The sequence below is a fragment of the Coloeus monedula genome (assembly GCF_965178545.1).
Source record: "Coloeus monedula genome assembly, chromosome: 2".
NCBI lineage: Eukaryota > Metazoa > Chordata > Aves > Passeriformes > Corvidae > Coloeus > Coloeus monedula.
The window spans coordinates 72,539,948-72,567,551 of NC_138782.1; the positions used below are offsets into that span (position 1 = coordinate 72,539,948).

The window sequence follows — 27,604 nt, forward strand, 5'->3', positions numbered from 1 at the left end:
CCCATATGTTCAATCTGACTCAGAATCACCTTATACAGAAAGCTGTGTGTTAGTAATAGTCTTCAAACATTTGTAGCTCCAGAGCAAAAATCAATCCAGTAAAACTAATCCAAACTACTAGTGGGCAATCAGGACACTAATACACTAAAAAAATGATGGAAGTTAGTACTGTATTTAAACCACATAGCAAGAGCTAGGCACTAGTATACTCTTTGCAGGCTTGTAAAGCAGGAGTAGAGCCCAGAACCACTTGCTCTGCAATGTGTTACTTTTGACAAGTCATAAACCTTTGCCCTCAGTTTATCTCTTCATAAAATGGACTCATAATATTCACATACTTTGCATCATTGCAACCACTATCAAGTTTTCAGTTATGTGAATACATAAAGTCAAGTTCCATGGCATATTTCCTACCATTTTTATTTCTGTGGGAAGAAGACAGTGCAGCTGTTCAGAGCAGGAGCAATTAGTATGGCTTGGCCACTGTAAAGTGCTTAGAATTGGCTGGTTTCTGCAGAGCACATATTGACTTAGTCTTTAAAAACTAAATTTTCAAAAGTGGTTTTAGACCACCAGGCATTCCCAGCTATTCTATTTCACATACACAAGGCTCTTGCTCATGGGATGATTGTCCCCTTAGTGCCAAGTGACAATGATGCCAAAGGGAAACTTTTGATGGAAGACTTGGGGCCAAGACAGAGAGCTTGTCAAATGTCTGCTTCTGATCACTCTGGTCACCAGAGAGCTTCTGGAATAGACTATATGATTTAGGAAGTGATTATATCCTCAGGTTACAAAGACAACAGAAGACCTGTTTCCTATCTTCTACAAAAATAAGGCTGAAGTCAAGGGTTCAGGACAAACAAACAAACAAAAAAAACCCAGGAAATTTACAGTATCAGGAAGAAATTATCTGGAAGTAAATGCGCATTCCTGACTGGTGTTTCTTCAGGATACTAAACTCTTGAAACCAGCTAGGTAGTAAGTAAAACTAAAAGCTAAACCCTAGTTTACTGTTTGGATTCAAATAGCTATTTGATAGCTTATCTGAAGGATTTAAAAAGCCATTAAGCTCAGGTCATTTACTTCTGTATAAAAAGGAACAGTGAAAAGGCTTAAGTGAAATAAAAGTGAAAGGTAGAGGGAAAGAGCAGAATGAAAGGGAGGTTTAAAGGTTTGATAGCATAAAACAGAACCAGAGATGCCCATGGGGGCAGCAGTAACAGGACCTTCCTGAAGATTCGGAAATTTCCAGAGAAGTTTGGAAGACTAATGAAACTGGTAAACAGCAAAATGTGACTGAGAAAGCAAGGGAGAAGAAAAGCTTAGAGAAAGAAAGATGGGACTTGAATTACAGCAGGAAGAAGCATGTCAAATGAATGAATTCATTCTGTTTAGGAAAAGGTGACTTGATGGTTGGTAATGTGACTTGTATTTGTATCAGCGGACAAAGGAGCCTTCCCTAAGGGCTGTTCTGGAGAAGGGCATGTGTGGGTTTGGCCAAAGCCTGATGGGGCAGAAACGAGTCAGTACCTCTAGAGCTGGGAGTTCCTGTGAAGAGATAAGACCACATGGTATGGAGAGCTCATCATTCTCTCTGTTCTCAAATTTTTAGGCAAACTACTCCAATAACTCTTGCAGTGGTAACCACCACACCTGATAGTAAGACAAGATTTTCTTCATTCAGTTACCTTTTAATGGGCTGTTAAAAATTAAACATGTATTTATCCCACATTATTATTGTTGTCATCCTCTATTTCCATGAGTATGAACTTGCTATCTCCCTGCTTCCAAGATGCAACAGCATTCTAAAGTTTTATCACTCATGGACTCTCCACCATAACCACATCTTACCTTAACCTTGAGCCATAGATACAGAATGTCTTTAGTAGAGGATCTTTAGAAGGACTGATCTTCCCCAAAGTTAAGGTTTTCTTTATCTGCATGTTTATCAACATAATGGAATGATTTAAACATTAAAAAAACCCATCACTTTTTAAAGTTAGCTCTGCTAACAATGCTGGAAGCAATAATAACATCAAAGTAATCATAACACTATGGTTGGTTGGTAGGTATTTTTTTATAGTAATAACTAAGCTGTAAGACCTGAATAAATGGACAAGACAGTACAAAAAGGAAAAAGTACTCTGTTTCAGAAGGGATGAAATTAAAGGGTTGGGCCCCTTATGATGCTCTGAGGCCATCACATTATGCAAATCCCTCAAATCAATTTGGCAAATGAAGTTCCCACAGCATACAAATTAATGAAATTTTCATTGGCCTGTGCCTGGAATTCAAAATCAAATAAAATTAAACCCTTTTTAATGATGCCTTAAGGTAGAGTGCTCATATCTTTAATTTCTGCTGACATATATATCTTGAGGTTCTGTTTCAAAACTTCTCTCAGCTTATTCATAGAGTGCAAATCAAACCTACAAGTCATTAAAAGCTTATTGAATGACACAATCAATGAATCAACAATCTCTTTAGGTAACCAGACAGAAGAAATTATTGCAGACAGAGACTTTCTTGCATAGATGTCCTCATAAAACCAGTGCAGGAATCAGTCACGTAGTCCTGTAACTAAAACTGAGGACACACGATCCATTTTGTTAAGATAGAAAATCACCCAAGTGTTAGAAGAAGAATAGCCAGCACAGCATAAGCTCTACTAGTGATACATTAAAAGAGAGATGTCAAATACTGCTTCGTTTCAAAGACACCATCTGGTGATGCATGCAAGGCTGGTAGGGGAAGAAACACCAATTCTTTGTGCTATCTTGGACTTTGGATTTTTAACATAATTTTCTCAGTTCTGGCTAAGAGAAGAAAATTAAGTCTCTTTTCAGGCTCTAGCTTTTGATTTTAGAAACATGCATATATATGATATTAAGTGGGTAAAACTGCAAGAGCTTCAAGTGGTCATCTGCAGACCCAGGGAGGTGCATTTGTCCTGCATAAAGCCCATCAGGTTTTGCTACTAATAAGAGAGGAAGATATTAAGGGAATGTTTTGCCTCCTTCACCATCCCCCAGACCGCACCCCACCAGCAATCTACAGCTGACCTATTTCTTTAGAGCACCTCCACTGAGGGTTGGACAGCAGAAAATTCAGACATGGGAGTGGCCTTCAAATGACTGGTCATCAGAGGGGCTGTGATGGTCAGCTCTGGAAAGAGTAACTTATGGAGGTGGAACAGGTTTTCTAAAGCTGTCATATCCTGTGCAAGTAGTACAATTGTCAGGGCTTCACCATACTAAAAAATTTGATTGCACAGTCTGAGGAAGGAAGTTGCTTGAGGTGACTGCAATGTGCTATGACAATGACTCCAAATGAACACAACAAAATGGATCAAAACGTTGGAAGTTTTAAAAAAATACCAAGCTGTTTATCCAGGCAAAATTTTTGTTAGACTGAGTTATCAGTGCCCTACATGAGGTTTCTAATCTAATGGAGATTAGATCTTCCTAAATGCATGAAAACACAGAACAGAAGAAGTGAGTCAGGAGGAAGCATTCTAGCAGAAGGTGAAGTGTAAATTTCTTGTTGTCTCCCTAAAAATCTCTAAGTGGTTTGTTATGATTTCAGTCCCACATATTTGATCAGTCTTTATATAGGGCATCCAAATACCCATAAGTAAATAAATAAATAAATAAATGTGACCGTTTTGGAAAAGAAAGACCAAATGATCCTTTCCCCCCTTTTATGGAATTTTTTTACAATAGAGCATATTGTTGTGGAAGTGATTTGTGTTTAAGCATTTGGGTTTACAGCTGAGTGGAAAGGTTGGAACAGATTTGGCAGTTCTGCCCAAGAGGATAATATGTTCCACATGGTTGCCAAGGCTGGTTTGGAGAGCTGCCAGTGGATCTACAACCATCCATCAAGCACGAACAAAAAGCAGTAGGGAGCTAGCAAAACTCCCCAGCTCATTAGGTACTTTTGCCTACACAAGGAGCCTTGCTGCTTATAGCTCACTGCTTCTTTCTGCAAAGATGGGCTACAGATATCTAAACAGCACTGGTGATATAAGTTTGAAAATCTAGCCAGAACTGCAACAATCTCATGCTAAAATGCAGCCTTTCTCTTCTCCAGAGCATTTTAGAATGCAGAAGTTGACAAAAGCATTAGTATTAGTCAACTCATTTCCTCAGGTATAGCTATTTCCCTCCCTCTTAGCTATGTTTAAACTTAGTATTTGTTGTCCTATCCAGTTCACTGTTGAAAACATGCACCAGTGACCCCCAACACTTTGTTTCCACTCCTGCACAGCCATGTAGGAGGCACAGAGGAAATCAGGACAGGACTGTGAGGAGAGGCTGCTGCTGCTCTCCCACCTGCTCAGCCACATTTGTCACAGCTAGCTGCCACGAGTGATGGGTTGAGAAACTAGCAGGCCAGGTGCATTTGGCAAGGCATCAGCTCCCACTGTACTCACACAGGACAAGGCCCACAAATCAAAACTTTGACATAGATAGAAGGGGTATTTTGACCCAAACCATACCAGGAAATTAGTTTTGTAGCTATCCTCTTTTTTTTTTTTACTTAGACCGGTGTTTTTACTTCAGTAAAAATTGCACAGTACTTTGTACTTACTTTAAGTGCTTCATCTCCTCCTTCCATATGAAATTCTAAAAACTAACACTGCATCTCACAATGGCTGGAGAGACAAAGCTTGAAATCCTAAACCTCATAGATGGAAAACATAAAACATGTACAACTCTTGGCTTTCAAGTCATTATGCTGCACTCTTTTTTTTATTATTATTTTGGTATAGCAACAAATTCTGGTGTGCTGGCATGCGCAATGCTATGCAGCTCTGTAACCTCAGATATGAGAGCGTATGTGAGGGGATGTCTAAATCTACCTCCAAATACAGACTGCACAGCAATGTAAACCACCTGCATCTATTTATTTTTCCTTGTGCAATCTTCTGCATTAACAATTGTTAAAAGACTGTCTCTCAGAAGGACAAGTAATAAGGGAGAAAAAAGGTAAACAAACCGACAATTCCTGATATATTGTAACAATGACTGTTTTCATCTCCAAAGTAATAAGATCATCAAGGTTTGAGGACACTTCCAGATTTCATAGGCAATATTTAAGACCCTGTTCTTTTGGGAGGTTTTATTTGTGGTTTTAGGGCGGATTTGTTGATATACTGACTTCAGGAGAGGCCAGGCTAAGTATTAACTTTTGATTGCCCCTGGAGTGGATGGTATGGAGACACTGGTCTAACTGGTGCTCTGCACCACTCTGTGGCAGGTCCTGTCTTTCTTTATGTTTAGAGGGTACACAGAAAACCAGTCTGCTACCTGTTTCCTATGGAGAAGGTCCAGACCAGCTAAATTGCACTTTTTTATCCCTCAGATGAAATAACTTCCCTAAAACTGCAAAAATGGCAGATTTAATGAAGCTGGTGCCTTTGAAGACCATTTGAATGAGCTCTTCTCTTGCGAGTTCAGGTTCTTAAATGAAGGTGGGGTAGATTCCCACCTCAGTTTTTCAGTTATTTTAATTTACACAAGCATGTTTGTCTTGTGGGGGGAAACTTGTCCTAGTACTATTGCCTGAAGAGAATAAACAAGCTTTTCACTATTATTTGTGCACAAGTGTATCTGTTGAAAAGAACTGCATCACTGTGTTCTCAGAACAGTGGTTCCAGCTTTACTTTCCCATCAAATATGTCTAGGAGCTCAGTGCTGACAATCTTTTCCAAGTAACACCCCACACTCCTCCACAGCACCATTTCATGTTCTTTTCATGTGTGCACAGATAGTTACAGTAAGAGCCAGGTAGAAATGCTCACACAGATTGTTGGCCTCAGTGAGACCAGAGTAGTAAGACCAGCTAAGACATTTTCTTACACCAGCAAATACAATCCAGCCACTCGGTCATCAGACAAGCCGCTGCTGGATGAATGATTACACGCTGTAGATCCATACAGAAGCTTTTAGAAGCCAGGCTGCTATTGATGATCCACTGAAAATTATCCACTGAGAAGCAAAACACTTTTCTCAAACTACCACGCCAGTGTCACCCAGTGCTGGGAATCACCCATGAGCTGCAGGGAGGATGTTTTCCCTGCCTTCAGATATGTCTCTTGGGCTTAATGCACTCAGCAGTTTACTTGGAGATGCAAAATAATGGAACATAAAATATAAGGACACTTTTTCTATCACTGTAAAAATATGGTTCTAAATACCCACAGAAGTTCTGTCTTGCTGAATAAGATAAAGTTACTTTTATATAATCACTAACCAGAGAAAAACTACAAAGTGCTCTCAGTTAATGGGGTAGCTGGGTAAAAGAGCCCTTTTTCACTTCCGTTCAGTTTAGAAGATGAAAAACTGTAGATTTGAGAAGCAACATTTGCTGTCCGGCTCTGTTCATCGCAATAGTATTTGAGCTTTGGAAACCAGCAACAGATTGACTCTCTTAATACCCATGTGTTGTTTGGAGAGCTGAGGACAAACAAGGTGAAGTGAACTGATCAAACACAGTGCAGGCTACAATCAAACAGAGCCCATCCAAGACCTCTGCCAGTGCTTCAGACACAGGGTGGCTCAGTGTCTGAGCACTCAGTGCCCACGGTCTCATGCCTCACTGGTGGTACATTAACATCACTTTTTCAGTGGATAATGACAAATGTAAAATATTTTTTAAACTGTATTAGCCTTCCATTAGCCTTCTGGCTCTCACCACATGCGCTGTGATCAGTGCACTTCTTTCCCCCTCCTCCTTCTCCTCCTTCTCTTCCTCATATTCAAACTTCCTCCCAGTATTCCCTCATTTTAGAGGCTCTTAGTTAAAATAACCCTCCGGTTTTCCATATACTAAGTATTTTATCCCTTACAGCAAATATGACTAAGAAAAAACACCTTTAGCTCTAAAACCATTGATGGCTAATCTATTTAAAGACCTATGAAATAAAAATTGGCTTTTTTTCCTTTTTCTCATCTCGTTCTACTTGCTGTAGAGTTCTCTGGCCAAATGACAGCCTTGTACAAAGAAATAATTTCTGTGCAACAGGTTCTCTCTGACTATAAAGCATGCAGCAAGACAAGCAAAGTTTTCTAGAATCAAAAAGGATCTGAGATAAAATAATGAGTCCTAATGGGGGAGCCTTTAAGGAATTCAAAGAAGAAATATTGATTTAAAAAAATCAGATGTGTTTTTACGAGCAAAACCAAAAATATCAATGTTGCCAGGACAAAATTCTGCTGCTAAATAGAAGTCACAACACTTGGATACAAAACTAATTTAGGAATGCCTGTGCAAGTGAAGCTTGACTATTTATTTTCATTATGTCTTCCCTAATCTCATTCCTCTCATACTCTTTTCTTCAAAGAACGCACCATGATTGGAGAAGAGAGTGAGTTTCAAATCTGCGGGGGCTGCCACAGGTGGAAAATTGATTAGCTGAGCTCACCCATCCCCACTCCAGCACTGCTGAGGAATTTCCAGCCACAGAGACACCAAGGCGCCCTCGCCCCAGGCTAGGGAGCTCCCTCCCATTTTGAGCACTCCTGAAATCCTACACACAGCTCTCCTGTCGGTTCCTGGCTCCTGGGCCAGGTAGCAGAAGAGGTCCCATGCAGGGCCTGACTGAACATCTCTGCAGCCCATGTATGATCTCCAGCAGAGGCAATGGGAGGTCCAGGCTACAAGGGCACCTAGACTGGCCCATTTCTGAAGTCTCTGCTTCGTACTCCACCATCACCCACAACTGCTCTATTAGAGTATGTCACAGGGTACATACCTCCTGAGTCCTTGGAATATCCATTTATAAATCTGTTGCTCATTAATTTGTCTAAGGAACCCCTTTCTAACCCTGCAAGTACACTTGCCTCCTGGCAACAAGTAGCAGAAGACTATGCTCAGTGTAGGGAAGTACCTCTTCAAGTCAGTGGCCCTCAGTTCTTGTATTACAGAATTTGGGTGAACTATTGTATTGCATTCAGCTTAGTCACAAACTTTCAAATTATTCATAACCCAAACACACCTCCTGCCTTTCTGTCTAAGCTGAGCAGCCCCACATTTTCTGTTTCTGTAAGACACTGGTGAATACTGAACAAAACTCATATCAGCACCAAGGCTTAGGTGTTCCGAATAGTGACTCTTCCCACTCCGAAAAGTTACTGTTATATCCTACCCTTAACTTCCTACCCTTTATCAGTTTTCAGGTTGCAAAAGAAAACTTTTTCAAGTTTCCTTTCAACTTAGTTGGTTTTTCGTGGAAGGCCAGATAGGTAATATACTCTGGTTCCGCTTCATACCCTTCCTATTTGCACCATTATGCAGCAGTGAAGCAGGAGTTCCTGAATCAGATGCTATTCATGTACTCAGAGATCCTTATTTATTACAGACACTGTCATCTTCCCAGGCATGGAAATCACATCTGTCAGTCTGCAGTTTCCATGGTCCATGCTTTTAGCTCAGAAAAGGAAAGAATCAAGGAAGCTAACCCAAACCTACAGCAAACATGCACAGATAGAGTACTTCTCCACATATGTCTGCCATGGATCTGCTTCCTTGCTGCCTCAAGTCTGGCACAGCTGTTTGTGTCTGCACTGTATCCATACAAAGTTCTGTAACTGGAGAGTTCTGGTTCAGGGACACTGCAAAACTTCACAGTTGCAAGAGTGGAAACCTTTTTTGCATCCTTCCTACTCTTTCAAAGTACCTTGGTGAGAGACCTCCCAATGCTCCTTTCCAGTCACTAAGTCCCAGAAGCAGTCTTGCTGAAACCTGTATCTGGGCTCAAGTCTGTTGGCAGTATTTACCAGCAGATACCTCTTTTTTTGTTGTTTTGGAGTCATTAAAAGGGATTTTTCCCTTCTGGCACATGCAGTTCAAAACAGGGCTGGCAGCTACACCTGAAGAGCTCTGACACTTCTGCTCCAGCACCTGCCAGCCACATATGTCTGTTTTGTCCTGTGCTGCACCTTGTCAACACTTCCTGCTGGTCATTGTAATAATTTATAGTATTTTTATTCAAAGCTGTGTCAGCTTGTTTGCCTGAATCTGTCAATACCTTGAAAGGTTGTGCCGGTTTAGCCAAAATTAGAAATATATCCTCTGAGAGAAGGCAGATTACAAATCACCCCTCCCCCCTACCAGGTTTGGGAAAAAAAACCCACTTTTTCCTCGAAGGAAAGTGAAAGAGGTAAAACTATTTATTTAACAAACACACGGGAAAAGGAAAATAATGCTAAATAATAAAATCTCTCGCTGTGGAGAAAAACCTGGGAAAATTTCAGAGTCCTCCCTTTGGTCTCCCTCCTCCTCAGAGCTGGGACTTGGCCCAGGGCCAGGCCCTTTGTGCTCGGTGGAAAGTCCTCCCAACGTGTCCTGATATTGAAGCAGTCCAGCAGAAAAAGGGAAAAAATCTGAAAGTCCAGGAAAAATGAAGTTCAATTCTCTGGAGGAAAAAAAAATGAAAAACTGCTGAACAAGCAAGCAGAGTGCCTCTCTGCTCCTCTCCCCACAGCCCAGCAGCAGCAGAAGGAAAAGAAAATGCAGAGAATGAGAGTGTGTTATCTCTGTCTCTGTCCTTGAAAAGCACTGCTTTGAGAAGCTTGCTCAGTTTTCTCTCTCTCTGCTCAGGCTCAGTTTAAAAGCATAGAAAGGCATAAAACTAATTTCTGGGCATAGGGAATACATCAAGACACCCCAAGACAAAGGTCAAGGGTGATCTTGGCCATTCTTCTTCTTGGCCAAGTCTTCAGCTAAGTGATGTCTTTCTGAATCAGGCAGGACCTCCATTTAACTTTCACCATTCTGTCTCTTTCCACTGCAGGACTGCCAGAGAAACACAACAGGACAGCACTGCGAGCAGTGCCTGGATGGCTTCATTGGTGACGTTGTCAGAGGAGTGCCCACCTTCTGCCAGCCCTGCCCCTGTCCCCTGCCAGCACTTGCCAAGTATGTAAAGAGTCTTTGCTTCTCTTTGATTTGGGTTGGCTTGGGCCCTCTCCAAGGTGGGGTCAGCATCCCTTCCTGAATGCAGGAGACAAAGGCTGCTGCCTTCGACAAACACAGGGGAAAATAAGAAGACTACCAGCTGCTCATGTTTATAATCACAGGAAACAGCATTTCACATTTAGAATGTGTAAAATATCTTTAAATGCTCATACCAATTCTTACCAAGAGGGAGGAGAATGAGCTAGTTCAAGTTCATCCTTTTATGTAGAAGAGATTATTCAGTTATCTGGTTGCTTTTAAAAATCCATTACAGTACAATTCTCAAGAAGGTGGCATGAGAGATTTACATGGCTGAGACAGAGAGGAAAAAAAGACAGACAGAAAGTTCAATCCATGTCACCTGAAGGGTAAACCCAAAGACAAAAAAAGCATGGCTTTGCAGTCCCCTGAGTGTACAGCAGCTGGATCTGGTTAGCACAGTAACAGTTCAAAGGAAATTGTTGGAGGACCCTGTGACAGGTACAGTACCCTTTCAGCTGATGCCCAGGTATTTTTGGGTAAGAAAGTCTGAAGCCTGACAGAAAACCCAGACCAAGTCAGGGAACTCCAAATGTTGTGTGCCTCGTGCCTTCAGAAAAAAAAGAAAAAACAAGAAAAAACAAAGAAAACACAAAAATACAAGCCACAACCAGCCATTAGAAACAATTAGTGGCATGTCAGTAATGCAGCTGAAAGAAATTATCAACTCCCTCTCGCTCAGATTCATGCTCTGGGAGAGAGGTATCTATGCAAATCCCACCACAGGCAGATGATAGTAAGTAGTTGCCAACAGGCTGAAGCTATTTTTCAGGGAGCTAGATATTCCTCTCTTGTTGTTTCCCATTCTGCTTTCAGCAGGACTTCATAGCAAAGGGAATTTTGTCCCTACTGTATTTGTTTGCTGTTGCTATAGGATTACTCACACAACCTTAAGGTGGAATGAGCTGTGTTTTGCTCATCTGCTCAGGGCTCAAACTGGCAAAGGAACAAAATCACCCTGGACAAATTCCCACATATTCCTTCTTGGCTTTTGCAGTGAGCTGCAGACATGTGAGAAGGGCCATGGGGTGAAGAACAGCTATTGTTGAAAAGCTTCAGCTCTGCCTGGATTACAGAGAAAATCCTTCAGAGACAGCGGAAGAACCTGGTTTTGCTCACATGTAGAAAGGCTTAGGAGTGAGCAAGCTCTCAGATGAAGCAGACTATTTCTTCCAGTTTCAGTAGCATCTGTGATGCTTGAAAAAGTAGAAATACAACAATCAGGAGGGTTTTTTTTCCTTAGCAAACTGGTTTTTTTAACCTGTTGGGCACAAAGCAGCCACTTTGGTGTAAGAAGCTGTTCTCTGAGCCACAGCCTGGGCTGCACATGCCCGAGGCACTAGTGCATGAGCCTCAAGCTCTGCCAAGCAAGGTCGGTCAGGCAAGGTCTGGTCTGTGCTCCCTACAGCTCAATTTGACACAGTGTGACTGGGTCTGCATTCACCCAGACCCTGCCTCATCCTGCAGCCCAACAGGCTCTGCAGCAGTGCTCCCTGAGAGCTGGGAGCTGGCTGGTCCACCAGGCCACTGAGCACGGCTCAGTGCAGTGGGACCTGCAGGGACTTGGGCTACAGCCTTTCTTTGCCAGTGCTATGGGAGATGGAAGCCGAGGCCCCGTTTCAACACACTCCTTAGCTAGAGACATTATGTCTCTGCTATTCCAGACCACTAGAGAGAAGGAAATCCCAAACCCAAAACTCAGCAGCATAGGATTGGGAAGGGAGAAAAAAAGTTGCAAGGAGCCTGAATGCAAATGCCTCAACATTAGCAGCAATACATGGCTTGGACTTGATGAGCCTCAGGGGACCCTTCCATCTCAGGATATTCTATGTTCTATGACGTTGTCCCCCCTTTGAAAATATCTCAGTAAAAATCCACTTCACTTCTTTGGTTTTCCATCAGAAAAGTCCTGAAGGTAATAATTAAAGGAACATTCCATCCCAATTTGCCTCATACCACTATTTAAATAACATGCAGAAATTGCCTGTTCAGCTTCTTGCATGAGAGAGACCTGACCACTGAAACAGTCTTCAGCTGGGGCTGGAACAGGCAAAAAATAATTGAGCAACATTAAGCTTTACTAAATCTTAACTAAATTCAAAGAAAAAATGCTCTTTATTAGTTGGGGGTTTTTTTTCAATTTTCCTGCATTAATCCTACTACATATAAAGAGTAAGGCAAAATAATAACTCTACCAGAAGCAGAGAAGCATTAAATGGCTTTAAAAAAGAACATCCAAAGGATGTTGTTTTGTACTCTGTCTTACTTCGGAAATAGAATACCAAATCTGTGAACAGACAGACTCATCAGATAGATATTTTTTCCAGGAATTCAGCAGTGTCTCTAGATTTTCTTAGCAGACTATCTTCCTATCTTCTATCCTGGGAACTTCTGGAGTAACTTTTGGACATTACACATAAAGTATAATGTCATCTCTTTGGAATAAAAAAAAAAGGAGGATGGAGGTTGTTTCACAGTCCAGCAGATGTTGTTTCTTTTCAAACCCAAGGGAATTATAAAGCCTTTTTTTCCCTCTAGAAGTTCACAAAAAGTATAAAACACGAGGAAGATTTTAGTCTTACTTTATAACTTAAATCCACAATGCGGTTTTTGCAACTACGTGAAGGAATTACACTTTGTGAAAGAAGAGGAAGCCTGCCAAACTATTATGACTTTCTCAACATGTTCTTGTAAAAGTCACACAGAAGTTAATTTGTAAATTCTGTGAGAAGAATCTCATTTTATGTTCTCTCTGGTTATATGAAATGTTTTGAAACAGCAAATATCCAGACAGCTTTTTTTGTCTCTGGTTGTCCAACCAATTGAGAAATGCTGGCAGGAACTGAAATTATGCGGGAATTCTCGTCACCTTTCAATGTTGTTTGTTCCTGGAACAAGCATGGATCCTGCACTTTCCCATTGCTCTGAGTCTTTTGGCCTGTGTGAAATGGATGCAACCCAGCCACAGCTGTCCAGCACCGTACAGCTCAGGAGCTGTGCTTTAGCAACCAAGGGCCTGCAGCTGGAAACTGCTGCCACTCTCTACTCTGGTTGCATTCTAGTGCTGGCAGAAATTTATTCACACATGTTGCAAACTAACTAGAAACATCTTAGACCATATCTCTTTCTTCCTGCAAATGTATTTAAGCCATGTCCATCACTGTGTTTGAAATGCATATAAAATTTGCAATTTCCACATCTGGCCACTGCTGTTCCTTGGGTCTCATATTTAGTTAAGCATTTGTTAAATCCTGAAAACATAAGAAAACAAAGGAATCCATGATTTAGAATCATGGCAGTAGAAATTACAGCCCAAGCCATTACTGCAATCAGCATACTTGGCATGTTGGTCTCAGAAGAGGCCACAGACTCTTTCCAGCTTACTTGGAAAAGATGGTAGAGCAGCCTCGGTTACTCAGTTACTGAGAGCATTACTGAGGTCAGTTTTCACCACTAAGAACTTCAAGATTGGAATTTGAGGAAAACTATAGGACTTGCATAGGAAACTGCTGCATCCATTCCAGAATCTCAGTTCCTGAAGTGCTCATTGCAGTGTCCTTCACAAACAATATTTTACCCCTTGGGATAATAGACAGGAAGGAATTAGGTTCATGTGACACACATATTTATCATAAGTTCCTTAGCTAAAGTGTGTGTATCAAAACCTGCAGATGTGTCTGATCTGCACTGCAAGACAAGAACTTTCATACATATACATCTGTATTTATACGGCTCCATAGTGCTATACACTAATTAGTGCTTCCTAAACTAATTTAAAGACTAAAGAAGGGGTATAATGTAAATTACACAAATAGCTTAACACCTATTCAGCTATGAATAACCAAGAGCCAGAGTTCACATTGACAACAAATGTCCATACTGTAACAAAGAAACATTCCCAAGTGTTTGTCATTGCCTGGTATTCTAACTATTCATCCTAATAAAATTCCAGCTTTGCAGTCTCCTGTTACAGAAAAAGTGGAAGTGTGCGTTGTGTCTGCAAGGAAAACTATGCAGGACCCAACTGTGAAAGGTAAGAAACTCATGGGATGACTTGTTGGTCAGCAATATAGAAGTCCAGAATTTTTTCAGAGAATTTTCCCATATTGGGCAGAAATCTTATGCATTGTTTTCATCAGGTAGAATCATGTCTGTTGAATGATCTCATTCAGTTCCTACTGAAAAGCACTAAAATTTGCTGTGCATGTCAGCATATGACAGACATTTACATATGATGTATTTTGATCTAGTTCTTGCACTTTGTCTACCTTCGTGTGGCAATCTTCCTAAAAGGAATGCAATTTAATACTATAAAATGCAAATCAGAAACAACAGCTGAAGTGAAAAATATCCACCATGTCAATGCCTCTTGCAATTCACCCCTCTAAAATATGTAGCAGGTTTCTACCAAATAACTTTTACAAAAGCAAAGGAGAAAATCCACTATCAAGTCAAATTCTTAAAGCGGATGCAGCTTTTTTTTAGTTACATTTTAAATACACTTCACAGGCATAATTCAATAAAGTCGAGCAAACAACCATAGGCCAGTGTTGCTTTTCAACTTTCCCTTATGTCCATAAAGAATTTCCAGTAAATATTCTCTGAATAACAAAGAATACAAATAAATGGAACTATACAGCAGAAATATAACTTCATGTGCTGTAAGATGCTGTCTTACTTGTTATGAACACATATGGATTATGTTTCAATGAATGTCAGGGACCTGATTATAATTCAGAAATTGTTCTTGAACAGCCAATGAATTAAAAACCTCTCACACAAAGACTGAGGGATATGGGATGGCTCAGACAACGGCTTCCTGAACATCTCCTTTTGTTTTCCCTTAAAGCCCCTGAAGTGTTTAAGTCTTTAGTCAACTGTCATTAATGGGCAAGCCTTGAATTCAAATGATACTTAATGTAACAGTCAGAGAAGGGAAAAAAAGGATGCTTAAGATGCAAAGAGGAATCAATATGAAAAGGTAAGATGAACAATGAGTAAAGGCTTTTCCCCTTACAGATCATGCAAAAACATCAATTACCTCCACATCACTAAAATGATGACAGCAACAGTGAAAGCAGATGGCACAAAAATAAAAACCCACCCTTGTTTACAGGCCCACGACTGTATTCTTTTGTTCTTTCAAAATGTCAGGTTTATACACAAAGGATAATGCAGACAATTAAAAGGTCGTTGAGGTTTCTTAATGGTTATTAAAATGTCAACCCAGACTACAAGCAACACAAATCCCAAGAAATGGGTAGCAGCAGCATAGAAACAGCAGAAAATAGCATCAGCTTTGTTTTCTAATGGCCACTACCCAGCCTGACACAGTGCATGTCTCAAGGAAGGCAAAGCTGTGCAGAAAAAGCTACAGAAAGAAATCAGCCTGTCCTCATCACCACAGTAAAACTTCGGCTAATTGCTGGGGTAAGCTGCAAGCAGCGACAAACAGGACTTGCCTTCTGGTAGGCTCCTGGTCCTACTCCCATTTGTATCAGAAAAGTCAAAAAGTGTTTCAAAGCTGGATGATGAATTGCTTGTCCCTGCCCACTCACCAAAGAGCGAGTCTCTACTTGGCACACTGTGCTATTGGGCACTATCACCACTCCCTTCTCCCACTGCAGCTGTTGTGCCATCAGCTTGCTGGCACGGGATCCTGAGAGAGAAGGGTCATTGCCCCAGGCCCTTCCCGAAGCCCAAAGAACAACTCGTGTCCCCAGGGACAGGAAGAGGAAGGCTGCATCCTGCTCCCTGCTCTCCCTCCCAGCACTCCACAGCACTCGGTGACAGGCACTGCAGTGCAGTGAGCTGCAGGACACCGCTCCTCAGGCAGCATGTAGGATCTCCAGAGCAGCTCACCAGGAGGCAATCTGCTCCATTTCCCCTGGCATTTGTGTAGGAGGCTTTCTTGCGCTGCTCTGGGGGCTTGGCACAAACCTATCCACTTCATGTTTGCCAGCAAAAGGTGGCGTGAAATCACAGAGGCCCTTGCAAGGAACTGAGAAAACCAGCTTCCCAAAGTGAAATTTAGGAATTAATCGTTTTTCTCCTGGACTTCAGGAGTAAAGCATCAGGGTGGTAACTGATGAAATCCAGGTTTTGTTAATGCATAACTGTTAAAAAAAGATAACCGAACAAATGACACTTTAGAGTCCAAAGCAAATAGATGGAAAAGGTTCTTTTGGCATTGCCAGAGAAGAGGAAGTTAAGAGGAATTTCTTACTCACTGATAGTTACAGGAAGATGCTAGGGCTGCAAAATGAAATAAAGATAACTTTGCAGTTTTATTATGGGAGAGGAAGTATTCCTTTTTAGCCAAAAAGGGTCATTTATTGATACAATATAGGAAAAGACATTTACTGCAGACCTCTTAACTTTTTCAGGCCATAAAGTGCAGAGATGGAGCAGTATATTTCCAGCCAGTGGCCTCTGCTCTTCTCACATTCTATCCAGTATTCAAAACAAGTTAAGTGCCTCAGCACTATGAGATACACTGAGAGGCAAAGGGAAGGGGAAAGTGAAGGTAACACATTTATTTTCAGCTCCAAAAGTTTCTTTTTGCTTTAAACAGCTGCTCCAGATGAGAAGTTATGGCTAATAAAAGTGAGTCATGGAGTCATTGAATAGTTTGGGTTGGGAGGGACCTTAAAGATTATCTAGTTCCAACCCCCTGCCATGGCAGGGACACCTTCTACTAGACCAGGTTGCTCAGAGCTCCACCCAGCCTGGCCTTGAACACTTTCAGGGATGAGGCATCCACAGCTTCTCTGGGCAACCTGTTCTGGTGCCTCAGATGGCCATAAAAAGCAGCACTTACAAAATACCTGAGGGGGTGCGAGGAAATGTCCTCTACATTCCTGGCAAGTGAACTGAACAGTATATTTCAGAAAAGAAGGGAAAGAAGTGGCCTTGTCCTGATGAGACAGGACAGATATTGCAGGCCTGGTGGGGGTAGCACGCTGTTGTTGGTAGATGTGGGCAACACTGAGCAAAAGGCTGGTCTGACCCCAGCCCTACTCAGTGGCCTCTGTGAACTTGGTGGCCACATTAGATGATCATTTGGAAAATACCTCACTACAGAAAAACAATAAACTGAAATCTTAGAAAACCACAGCAAGACTTCTGGCATGACTGAAAAGTAGCTTTACCCATCACTGCCTGCTCTAACTCCCATGGGAATGGGGAATGATTCCACCAAATCATAATCATAAATGACATAAATGCATTCAGTGTTGCATTCACAGATCTTCAAGGGTTGCACAGAACTCCCGGTCACACTTTAATTCTTTACATCTGGGTCACTCAAATGATAAAATCTGCATCAAAGACTCTGGCAATGCTGCAAAGAGACAAAAAGAGTGTTTGTCATTGACAAAAGCAGTATTTGAGGCAGCCAAGTGGTTTATATTAAGATGCTTAAAATTTTATGTGTTTCTACTGTGAGGATTCAGGACTGGAACATGAACAAAGCACTGTTGAGGAAATTACTCTCTGTATGAAAAAAAATATATAAAACAGAAAATGTAGGAACAGATCAAAACTCAAAGCTTTTATCAGATCCCCTACATTTTCATGGCTCAGACATGGCAGAACCTGCATTTGTCTGTGTTCAGATTGTAGAAGACAACAGACCATGGTTTAGGTATCCAGCTAGAATCTGGGAAAATTAATCTGAACTGCCTGAGTGCTCACCTTCCCTGCTTACCAACAACAGACATAAAAAACAGCATCTTAAACAGGAATTTGGATGGGAGACAAGGACAACGTGGTGACAAACCAGAATGAACTATAATAAATACTCCTTACCTAAATCATCGCAGCAACTATTCCATCCTCCAATTCCTTCAGCCAGCAATTGTTACACCAGCCAGTTATTCCCCTGCTGGCAGGAATTCTTCATTTCCAGTTTTGGGGTATGAGTCCCCTGATCTCTGCGCTCCAGACTTCTGCTTCATGGGCCCTCCTGCCACCACACAGTGACACTGTGAACAGTGTGGGTTGCCCCTGTCCTACCAGGTGATCCCTCCAGTCCATCAGACACTGCTCCTTGCTGCTCCAGATGCCAACTCCTCCAGAAAATCCCTCGCTCAAGGATTCACTTTCATTAGCGCTCCATGCCCACCCCAGTACCAAATCTCCTTGTCTTAATGGTTGTTTTGCAAAAGCTCCCCTTGCTTGTAGGATTAAGCACATTCCCTGATATCAGCAGAAACATCTTTAACTGAGACACTTTCTTTCCAAATAACCAAATCTATTACTACCTCTTAGCTTAGGGCCACTGATCAGCCAGGAATGTTACACATCACCAGTGTGTCTGTACTCTGAAAAACCACTATAGTATCAACATCTCTCTCAATGTAAGATGTAGAAAGTTCTCAGCTGAAATGCTTCCCAGAAATGACAAGACATGATAAGAAATTTGGACCCATTTCAGGCCTTCGCTGTGGTGCTTGGTACCCACCTCCCTCTCTCCTGATGCAAACCAAGAGAGGAATCCTCCCTTCCTGGTGACCACTCTCAGCCTTTTACCCTCATCCAACAGGCTAACATCAAACAGATCTGAAAAACAGAGTCTGGTTCAGGCCCTATTCTATTTGCAAAAACCAGAAACCACCCCAATACCTCACCACAGAAGTATTTCTATAAACCTTTCCTGGTCAGTACTTTTTATGTACATTTATAATAGAAATAAGGCCCGGACTTCCTCTGAGTTTCAGCATCCTGAAATGCAGTCTCTTACCCCAGTTTCCTATATAACACAATATAGTTGGTGAGATACAGAGCTGAAAGAGACCAAAATAAACACTGTAGAGCTGCCTTGCTGCCAAAGTAATTCTGTCACAGATTTTAAAACAATAGGGAGCAAATTATTTCACTGCTAAAGACACGCACAAAAAATAAATTAATGCAGACTGGTGTGCTTGAGATAGCAGGGGTGTTCAAGAAGGGAAAAATATATAACAGTACAGATTGAGATTAGAGCACAAAATAGCCTCAGTAGGAGTAAAGCTCCTAATTAGCTTTCTGTCCATTAGAAGCTGCAGACAGTGATCAATTCCTGGTAACATAAATAAGGTCAGAGAAAAAAAGGTGTTGCAGATTGGAATGTCATTGCTCGTCATTGCCTGTGTTGCTCTTCCTTTCAGGTGCGCCCCTGGTTACTATGGGAACCCTTTGCTAATTGGAAGCACTTGTAAAAAATGTGACTGCAATGGCAACTCGGACCCAAATCTGATTTTTGAAGACTGTGATGAAGTGACCGGCCAGTGCCGCAACTGCCTGCACCACACCAGCGGGTTCAAGTGCGAACGATGTGCTCCGGGCTACTATGGGGACGCCAGAGTAGCTAAAAACTGCACAGGTATTCTCTACAGCTTTGTAAAGCAGAGCTGAGCAACAGGCAGCACAGCGTGGTCTGTGGATGATCTCCCAGAAATTAGAGATGCCTGAACCAGTTGTCAGACACCTGTGGCTCTGGGAGGCAGGTGATGGGATAATTTGGATGACTGTTCAGTTGAATCATCCCAGGCACCAGGGAAATATCTCTTTCCATGTCCCATGAGCAAGTCTCAGACCCCAGAGTCCAACATCTCCAGTACCTGGGCAGGTTTAATGTGAGCACTGTTGTGTTCTCCTGAATCTTGTTTTAAATAAGAGTCCCTAAGAGTTCTTTGGGCAGAGTCTTCACCTTTGTGGTTGTCCACACTGTGACCATTCAAACTGATGGTGCTTAGAGACTTGAAAGTATGTTTTATGGGAACAGGATCATGTCCTAACCCAATATCCACTCACTTTCTGCTAGTTTCCACACTGGTAATATATTCTGCATTTCCTAAAATTCCTGTGTAATGCTGGTTACTGTATTTTCACACAAGAGATGACTGTACTTTCAGGGTCTGGTAAAGTGCTACCCAGAGCACCTTAGCAAAACATTCCTGCACAGAGGGGTCACAAAGCTTTATCTCCTCTAATATAATTATTCTCCTAATTTACATGTAGTTTGATCCAAACAGGGCTTTGACCTCATACCTTTCTTCCTTGCTTTGGCTCTGGGAGACAAGTTTACATCCTCTTTGAAAGCATTTAGGAACAGCCACTGCTAAAGGCAAAATGCAGGTGCTCCGAGCAAGGGCCTGGGGCTCCCTCCCAGCCTCTTTGGCAGGGGTCCCTCAAGGACCAGAACACAAAGGAGGGAGACAGATCATTCCTACCTCAGCCTGACTCAAAGGTAAGACAGTCAAAGCATACACTCAACTTGGCCCTCAGAAGTGCTCCAGGACCTACAGGTACAGAGCTACAGGCCTCAAGGACTTAGCAATGTCTTGATCCTTCTTGCAACTCTCAGTACACTTGGACTTTGCTTTTCACTACCTTATTATAAAGCGTTTTGCGTCACACAGAATGGAGGCTGTGAGGATGTTCTGTTATCAAGTGCCCTTTGTGCTGCTATTTTCATTTGTAGGGGGCCACATATGATGCCACTACTGGTCCTTTCTGGTTTTATGTTCTGGTGACAGCTAGAATTTGAGTATCCATCTCCAGGGTGTAACTCACATTGCTAAATCACGTGCTTGAATTCCATTTATGCTGAACAGGAAGAGATGGTGCTCATGCACAGTGATCCCAAAAGCCAAAGCCAAAACCAGCTAAAAAGACATCAGCTGCGGGGAATGGTGTGCCCCAAAACTCACCTCCTGCCTGGATTTAGGTAGCCAAGACATGCATGAAATTCAGCATGTCTGTGATTTTGAGGTTGCAAAAGGGAAACCTCGTTTATGAGCTTCATTGCCTAATTCACTTCACCTGAGATGACTTAACTGCAGTTTTCCAGGAAGGAATGATAGGACCCAGTCTGTGGCTCCTGAATTCCATGAGGCAGGAGAAACACACCCAGCACTTCAACTCTGCAAACCGCAGCAATCGAGCCCTGGCCATGGCCAAAAGCTTCAAGCACCTAAGAGTAACTTTGCCAGAAGTCTGAGAGTTACAGGGCATTCCAAGTGTCTGAGCAGGTTACGCAATAAGCGATTTTGGAAGGCATCTCTGAGCGTATAGTTTCGAAACTCAAATCAAACTTTCATCGCCTCAGTACAGTTTTTTGCTGGCACCCTTAAGGAGGTACACAGGTCTTCTCTCTACAGGCTGTTTACGCAGACTTCAAATCAGCGTGGTAATTCTCTTCGTTAGCAGATTTCCTTGCAGTGTTTGATCTTTGCTAAAAATAGAAAGTGCTTGGGCACTTGAATATGTTGTGAGAGGTACAGCTTTTCTCTTTTCAGAAGTGAATTTAATCTTGGAGTTCACTCTAGCAAATCCTGATTTTGCAGTATTATGTTTCAGAGAATTACACACTTCTCATTTCATCTTCATTTCTGCTGAGCACCACAATGTGCTGTGCTTGACAGTACTGTGTCGATTGCAGTACATCAATACATCCATGATATTCAAACTATTTGTGTAGCTCACAGGGAAAGCTTATACTTTGTTTGGCTCTGTGGAACAATTAGAAATGATTCTGAAATAAGACATATATCTTCTTTAAACTGAAAATACAGAAACAAAACTAGTGTAAGAATCAAGACAGTCTGCATACATGGTTTCCACAGAGTGCCTCAAAGGGTATATAAAACAAAAAAAGGCAAGAAAACTAAATGAACAAACAGCTCTATCAATCTAAAATAATCTTTTTTTCTTTTGAACGGAAGACAAAACCTGGGTAGCTGTGAATGGTAGTCTTCAGCTGCTTTTAATTTTGTTTTTTTCTAACCACATATCCTTTAGCCACACACCAAAGCTCTCCACAAATGTCCCTCAGAAATAAAGGTAAATTTAGAAGCTTTCCCCACCAGCAAACCATGGCAACATTGAAAGTCTTAATTCCTTACTAAAAATGTGTTACCTCTTAAACCAGTAGTTGAAAAATGGCCCAGACTGCTTTTGAAATTAATTTGCTGTAAGATTTTGTGGAACAAACTCACAGGTGTTCATTTAAATGAGAATACACAATTTTATTTTCTTGGACACCGATCTCATCAAAATTTTAAGCTTTTAACTTTAGTCTTGCTACCTGGGGATAGCCTAGTCCCCACGATACAGGTAAAAAGAAATCTCTATTTTCAACTGCTACTTTTCTTTCACTTCTTAAAAAAAAGAAATAACAAATTTAAAATAATCATAGATCCAAAAACTGGAAGGCACAGATTGTGATAAGGCCAAAACACCAACTGTATCAGAAAATTCATAACCAATTTCTGTCTTACATTAGTACATAAACAGATTAGTTCTGCTAACACTGGTCCACTTACACAAAATTATTCTGACATTAGTGCATGATGTTGTGTTTGAAGTTGTATTACAAATTTTCACTTGACAAATCCTTAAATGTGCAATGGGAAATGTAAATACAAGGACAATTCATAGATAACAATGAACAGGCTGCAATAAAAAGGCCATAAAATATTTTGTTATATGAGGTTCTGCTGAAACCATGAATCACAAGAGCAAAATAAATTTCAGATTGCTGCTGTTCGTATGTTCTGCTTGAGCTTTTGTTATTGTATTGAAGTGTTCCAAGAATATTTTAATCTTTAAAATGATATCTTTTAAAAAGCCAATTAAACCTTGAAAGAGGTTTAGAGATGTTAGATTAAAAAGTGGACTTTTTAAAAAGCCACTTGTGCTGGCAATAAAAATGTTGCTTTCTTAAGTTTTAAAAAATGTAAAACGTCATTTATTCTTCATTGTAAGTGGTAGGAGATATTTACTTTTTGATATGTTCAGGCTGACGATGCAACTGGAATCCACTATCAATCCCTGATAGCTGATTTTAGTGACAGGCTGACACAGTGCTGATAAATTCCACAGGGCTGTGGAGAGATTTGTAGCTAATAATTAACTTTAGTTGTCCCACTTTTCTTAATACATGAATGAATGTATGTAATGAATGAAATGTCACCCTCTCTAGACACTGATGCACAATAGCCCTTCTGGGCAACTCTGGCCTCCCTGACTCTACTTGTAACCAGGCTTTGAACAAGTAATTTCAGCAGAGGTGTTCTCATTTTTTTTTCCACTTCATATTTCATTCGTTCAAATTTGACCAGGGTAAAAAACACCTTTTTCTATGTATTGAAGGGAAAATCAGTCCAAGAAGTTCTTGATATTGGTTTGAATATCCACGCATAATCCTAAGTACAATAATTTCACTAGTCTTTGGAGGGGAAGTTGTACATTTTTAATATTCTTCTTTCAAATGCCTTTTCCTTTTCCCCCAGCATGTAACTGTGGAGGGAGAATGTGTGACAGCCAAACTGGAGAATGCCTCGCAGACAGTCCTGAAGTTTCTACTGACACAGACTGCCCAACCATCAGTAAGAACTTTATCATGAAAACACCAAAAATTAATATTGCTCTTCAATTTAGAAGCTTACAAATACTAACTTAAGAGCTTGGTACTCCAGTGGGCTCAGAAGTTTGACCGTGGTCCCACAGGGCACTTAAGTGTGTGAATGTACACAATGTCCTGCTGACTGAGTACTTAAGCATGTTCTCACACACTTGTCTGAGTACAGGCATATTTCCAACTCTGTGACACAGACTGCACGTTCCAGTACAAGCTGCAGAGCAGTAGGGAAGTCTCACCAAAGCCACTTCCATAGACTTTGAGACACACTGCCTGCAAAACAATATTCTGGCCCTAAAATCTGCCCTCACAACTTTACCTGTGACATCTTGCATATAATTTATTGTTCTCTAGTTGTGGTTTAACCCCAGCCACCAACCATGTACCACGCAGCTGCTTGCTCACTCCAGCAGAAACAGGGAGAGAATCAGAAGGGTAAAAGCCAGAAAACTTGTGCACACACAAGCCACACACACTTTCGCAAACAGAGCAAAACTGAATTAATTCACTGCTTCCCAAGGGCAGGCAGGTGTTCAGCAATCTCCAGCAGAGCAGCACCCCACCACGCACAATGTTTACTTAGGAAGACAAATGCCATCGCTCCAAATGTCCTCCCCTTCCTCCTTCTTCCCCCCGAGTGTATTTACTGAGCATGATGTCGCATGGTCTGGAATATCCCTTTGATCAGCTGGGGTTGCCTGTCCCAGCTGTGTCTCCTCCCACCTTCCAGCACACCCCTAGTCTCATCACCAGCATGGCAGTACAAAAAGCAGAAAGGGTCTTGGCTCTGTGCAAGCCCTGCTCAGCAACAAAAAAATATCTCTACATTATCAACCCTGTGTTCAGCACAAATCCAAAACACAGCCACATACTAGCCACTGAAATTAACTGTGCAGAAAATTAACTCTACCCCAGTCAAAGCCAGCACAACATCTCATACAGATTGTTGCTGTTGACAATTTGGCATATATCCAACAGCCAGTTCCTTTCCCACTGTCTCCCATACTCTAATGATAGGAAGCCTGGGGACTTTCCAGGAGTACTATGTTGTAGCTATTGTACCACAGGTATTTTTTAAATGTTAGTGTATTTATACCCGTATATAATGCAGAGCATGTAGCACACATGGGTTTCTAAACCAACTCCCAGGAAGAGGGGTCATGTGCCTGAAGAGCAACCAGAAGGAAAACATCTGGGACCTGCTAAAATATCAAGCAAAAGTGTCTGTAGGAATCTGTGTTTCACATTCACCCAAGTCACTTGCATTTAGTGATGGCACCAGTGTCACTAAAAACAAGGTGGCAGGTGGCATTGCAATTACTAGCAGGAGTAAGGATAGAGTTCAGCACAAGCACTTTCCAAGCACATTATAACTGTGTTTTTAGAAGTTGCCCTCGTAATCAAGTAGCCGGCCAAGAGCCCATGTGCTGGACATCCTTATTTTTCATACCACTAAATTTTAAATACCAAGCTTGGGGTTCTGACAAAATGCAGTTGGTTTTTTTTAACTCTCATCTGTTGTCTTTCGGGCCACAGACATGTAGAGCCTAGGGAATAGCCAGGATATACCTCTCCCTCTCTCCCAACTGATTACAGAATCCCTGTGGCAGCCTCTTTGAGCAGTCCCATCTGGTGCTGCTCAGCTGGAAATTTCATAACTGTACTGTGGGACCTTGGAAGTGGGAGAATGAAAGAAAAATGGGTTCCATCAGGAACCATCAATGACAAAGAGAGGGAACATCATGGGACAAGAGCACTATTACATGAATTTAAGATATTTGCTGTTAACATGCTCTCTTATTTTCTTATCAGGCTGCGATAAATGTATTTGGGATTTGACAGATGACATCCGATTGTCAGTTCTGGCTATCGATGAAAGCAAAGCCACTTTACTGAGCATTTCTACAGGTGTTGCAGCTCAGAGGCGTTTGAATGACCTGAACCTCACTACCACTCATCTCCAGGTACAAACATTGATGACGTTTTGGTTTTCCCACGTAGTTTGAATCTTTGAATTTCCACTCCATTCCTGTAAATTTCAATTCCTGCCCTCACTAGAGAAGGAGTTTGTTTTCAGATGCTTGACTTGTTTTTCCCCACACACAGGAGGCAATGTCCAAAAAAAAGAACCATGCTGTGCTTTGGACCATCCAGGTTGATGATGCTGCAGATGAGATGAATGATCTCCTCAGAGAAGCAGAAACACTTGATGAACAGGTTTGTTTACAGCCTTCTGCCAAAGCTCTGAGGGTTTGCACTTTGTCATATTCACCTGTTTGCATAAGAGGCGAGTATAGAATAATTCCAGTTGGAAGGGACCTAAAATGATCATCTGGTCCAGCTGTCTGAGCAATTCAGGGCTGACCAACAGTTAAAGCACGTTATTAAGGACATTGTTCAAATGCCTCTTAAACTCTGACTGATATTGGGCATCAATCACCTCTGTAGGAAACCCATTCCAGTGTTTGACCCCTCTTCATAGAAAACATTTCTTAACATCTAGTCTGACTCCTTAAGTTCACCAAACAAGAGTGGGTGTGCCCTGGAAGATGGAAGAACTCTCTATTTTTTAACTTTCTACTTTAAATCTGAATTAAAAGCATGAATGACTTATCATGTCTTCTTCACAGAAAAGGAAGGAGCTAAAAAGTGTGTACAGTGTGGTTGGAGGTTTGTCACCAGTCACAAAAAGCTTCCCCTCAGGATCTGAGGTCCCACCTACCCCCTACACAATCTGTTTGATCTGGGATAGACACACTGCCTTTCTCATTCACATTTTGATTTCTAATTAAGTGAAGTAAGCAACACTAAACTAATGCGGATTGACTTTAAGAACATTTTTACTATATCTATTTTATATGTATGCTCTCCTAAAATTAAATTAATCCCAATTAGACATTTCAAAATATATTTCAAAACTGCCAGTTTAAAAGGTTTTTCATGTACCCACAGAGATGGGAGCTGGATCAGATATTTAGATATCAGATATTTTTAACACGATTGTAATCATAAATGTTGCATCCACATCCAAACACCAGGCTATAAAATTAAGGTTATCAGCTCTCAACTCCCACAACACTTTCATTGCACCCTAGAATACTGCTATGATATATGTTAAGAGAAGAAATAGGGTTAAAAATTGCTTATCCTCTATTTCAAAAAGATAATATTAAACATCTTTCTGTTGCTACAATGTACATATACCAGTAAAATACATTGTTCTATGCTATTACCAAAGATAGCCACAGCTGTCATCAAACTAGATAATATTTCATGCTTATTACAAAATGCCAGACCTTATATTCACTTTACCAATTCCTTCACAAGACAAATTAAAATTATACCTTAAACTAAAACTCAAATACAGGAGCAAGTAGGGGGCAAAAAAAGCAACACAAAGGAAAGTGGAAGAGAAAATTTATGTTTGTGTGTTTTTAATCAACACTTACTTAGCAGAAAGGGCATGCAAGAATTATACAGACTATGCCTGCATTCAAGAGAACTTTGATTAAATCAGCGCACACACGCAGCTCCATACCTGTGGATATCTGTCAGAGCTCACACGCCTCAGTGTCCCTCTCTGTAGTTGGTGGGCAGGCCGATTAAGGCATTAGGTTTTCTATGAATATTTAGTGAGTTTGGATAATAACATTTCATTTGCAGTACTATCTGGGGATTTCTTACCCCATTCCTCAATTTCACTGTCCCTGAACAAATAAATTCAGCGTTTCCTCTGGTCTTTTCTTCCTGGCTACTTCTAATGCTAGTTCCACATCAATACTTGTGGTTGCTTCTAAAGGCAGGGAAATAATGACCCCAGACTCTGACAGTGGAAGACCACAATCATAACTCTGAATATATTGAGCTCTTTGCTATTTCAAGGGACATTTATGGAAAATGGGTGCCAGGGCCTTGAGTGTTTTTTGCAGAGACATGCAGCATTTTCTGTTCAGAGCATTTTATGTGCACATCCCCACATCTCAGAGGTGCAGATTCTGATCTAAACCACAAAGGCAGGGTGAGTGTACCAACTGTAGGCAAATCTTCCTGCTAAATATAATTCCTGTAACTACCTGTAACTCCCCACATCTGCATGGGGTGAGTTTTGAGTAAAACAGCATGTAGCTTGATCCTGAATATTTAGAAGATGGGAACAAGAAACCTTTCTACTAACTCTTACACTTGGTTTATCAC

The 27,604-nt window shown here is 41.3% G+C and overlaps 1 protein-coding gene across 1 annotated transcript in view; it reads left to right on the forward strand.

Moving 5' to 3' along the window:
- The window catches only part of LAMA4 (laminin subunit alpha 4), a 97,546-nt gene that overhangs the window by 22,793 nt on the left and 47,149 nt on the right, over nucleotides 1–27,604 (forward strand). Inside the window, exons 3-8 of the mRNA XM_082300089.1 lie at nucleotides 9,803–9,927; nucleotides 13,958–14,038; nucleotides 19,155–19,369; nucleotides 23,283–23,378; nucleotides 25,223–25,374; nucleotides 25,517–25,627. Of these exons, the coding sequence (XP_082156215.1) occupies nucleotides 9,803–9,927; nucleotides 13,958–14,038; nucleotides 19,155–19,369; nucleotides 23,283–23,378; nucleotides 25,223–25,374; nucleotides 25,517–25,627 (780 nt within the window). The remainder of the gene's footprint in view (nucleotides 1–9,802; nucleotides 9,928–13,957; nucleotides 14,039–19,154; nucleotides 19,370–23,282; nucleotides 23,379–25,222; nucleotides 25,375–25,516; nucleotides 25,628–27,604) is intronic.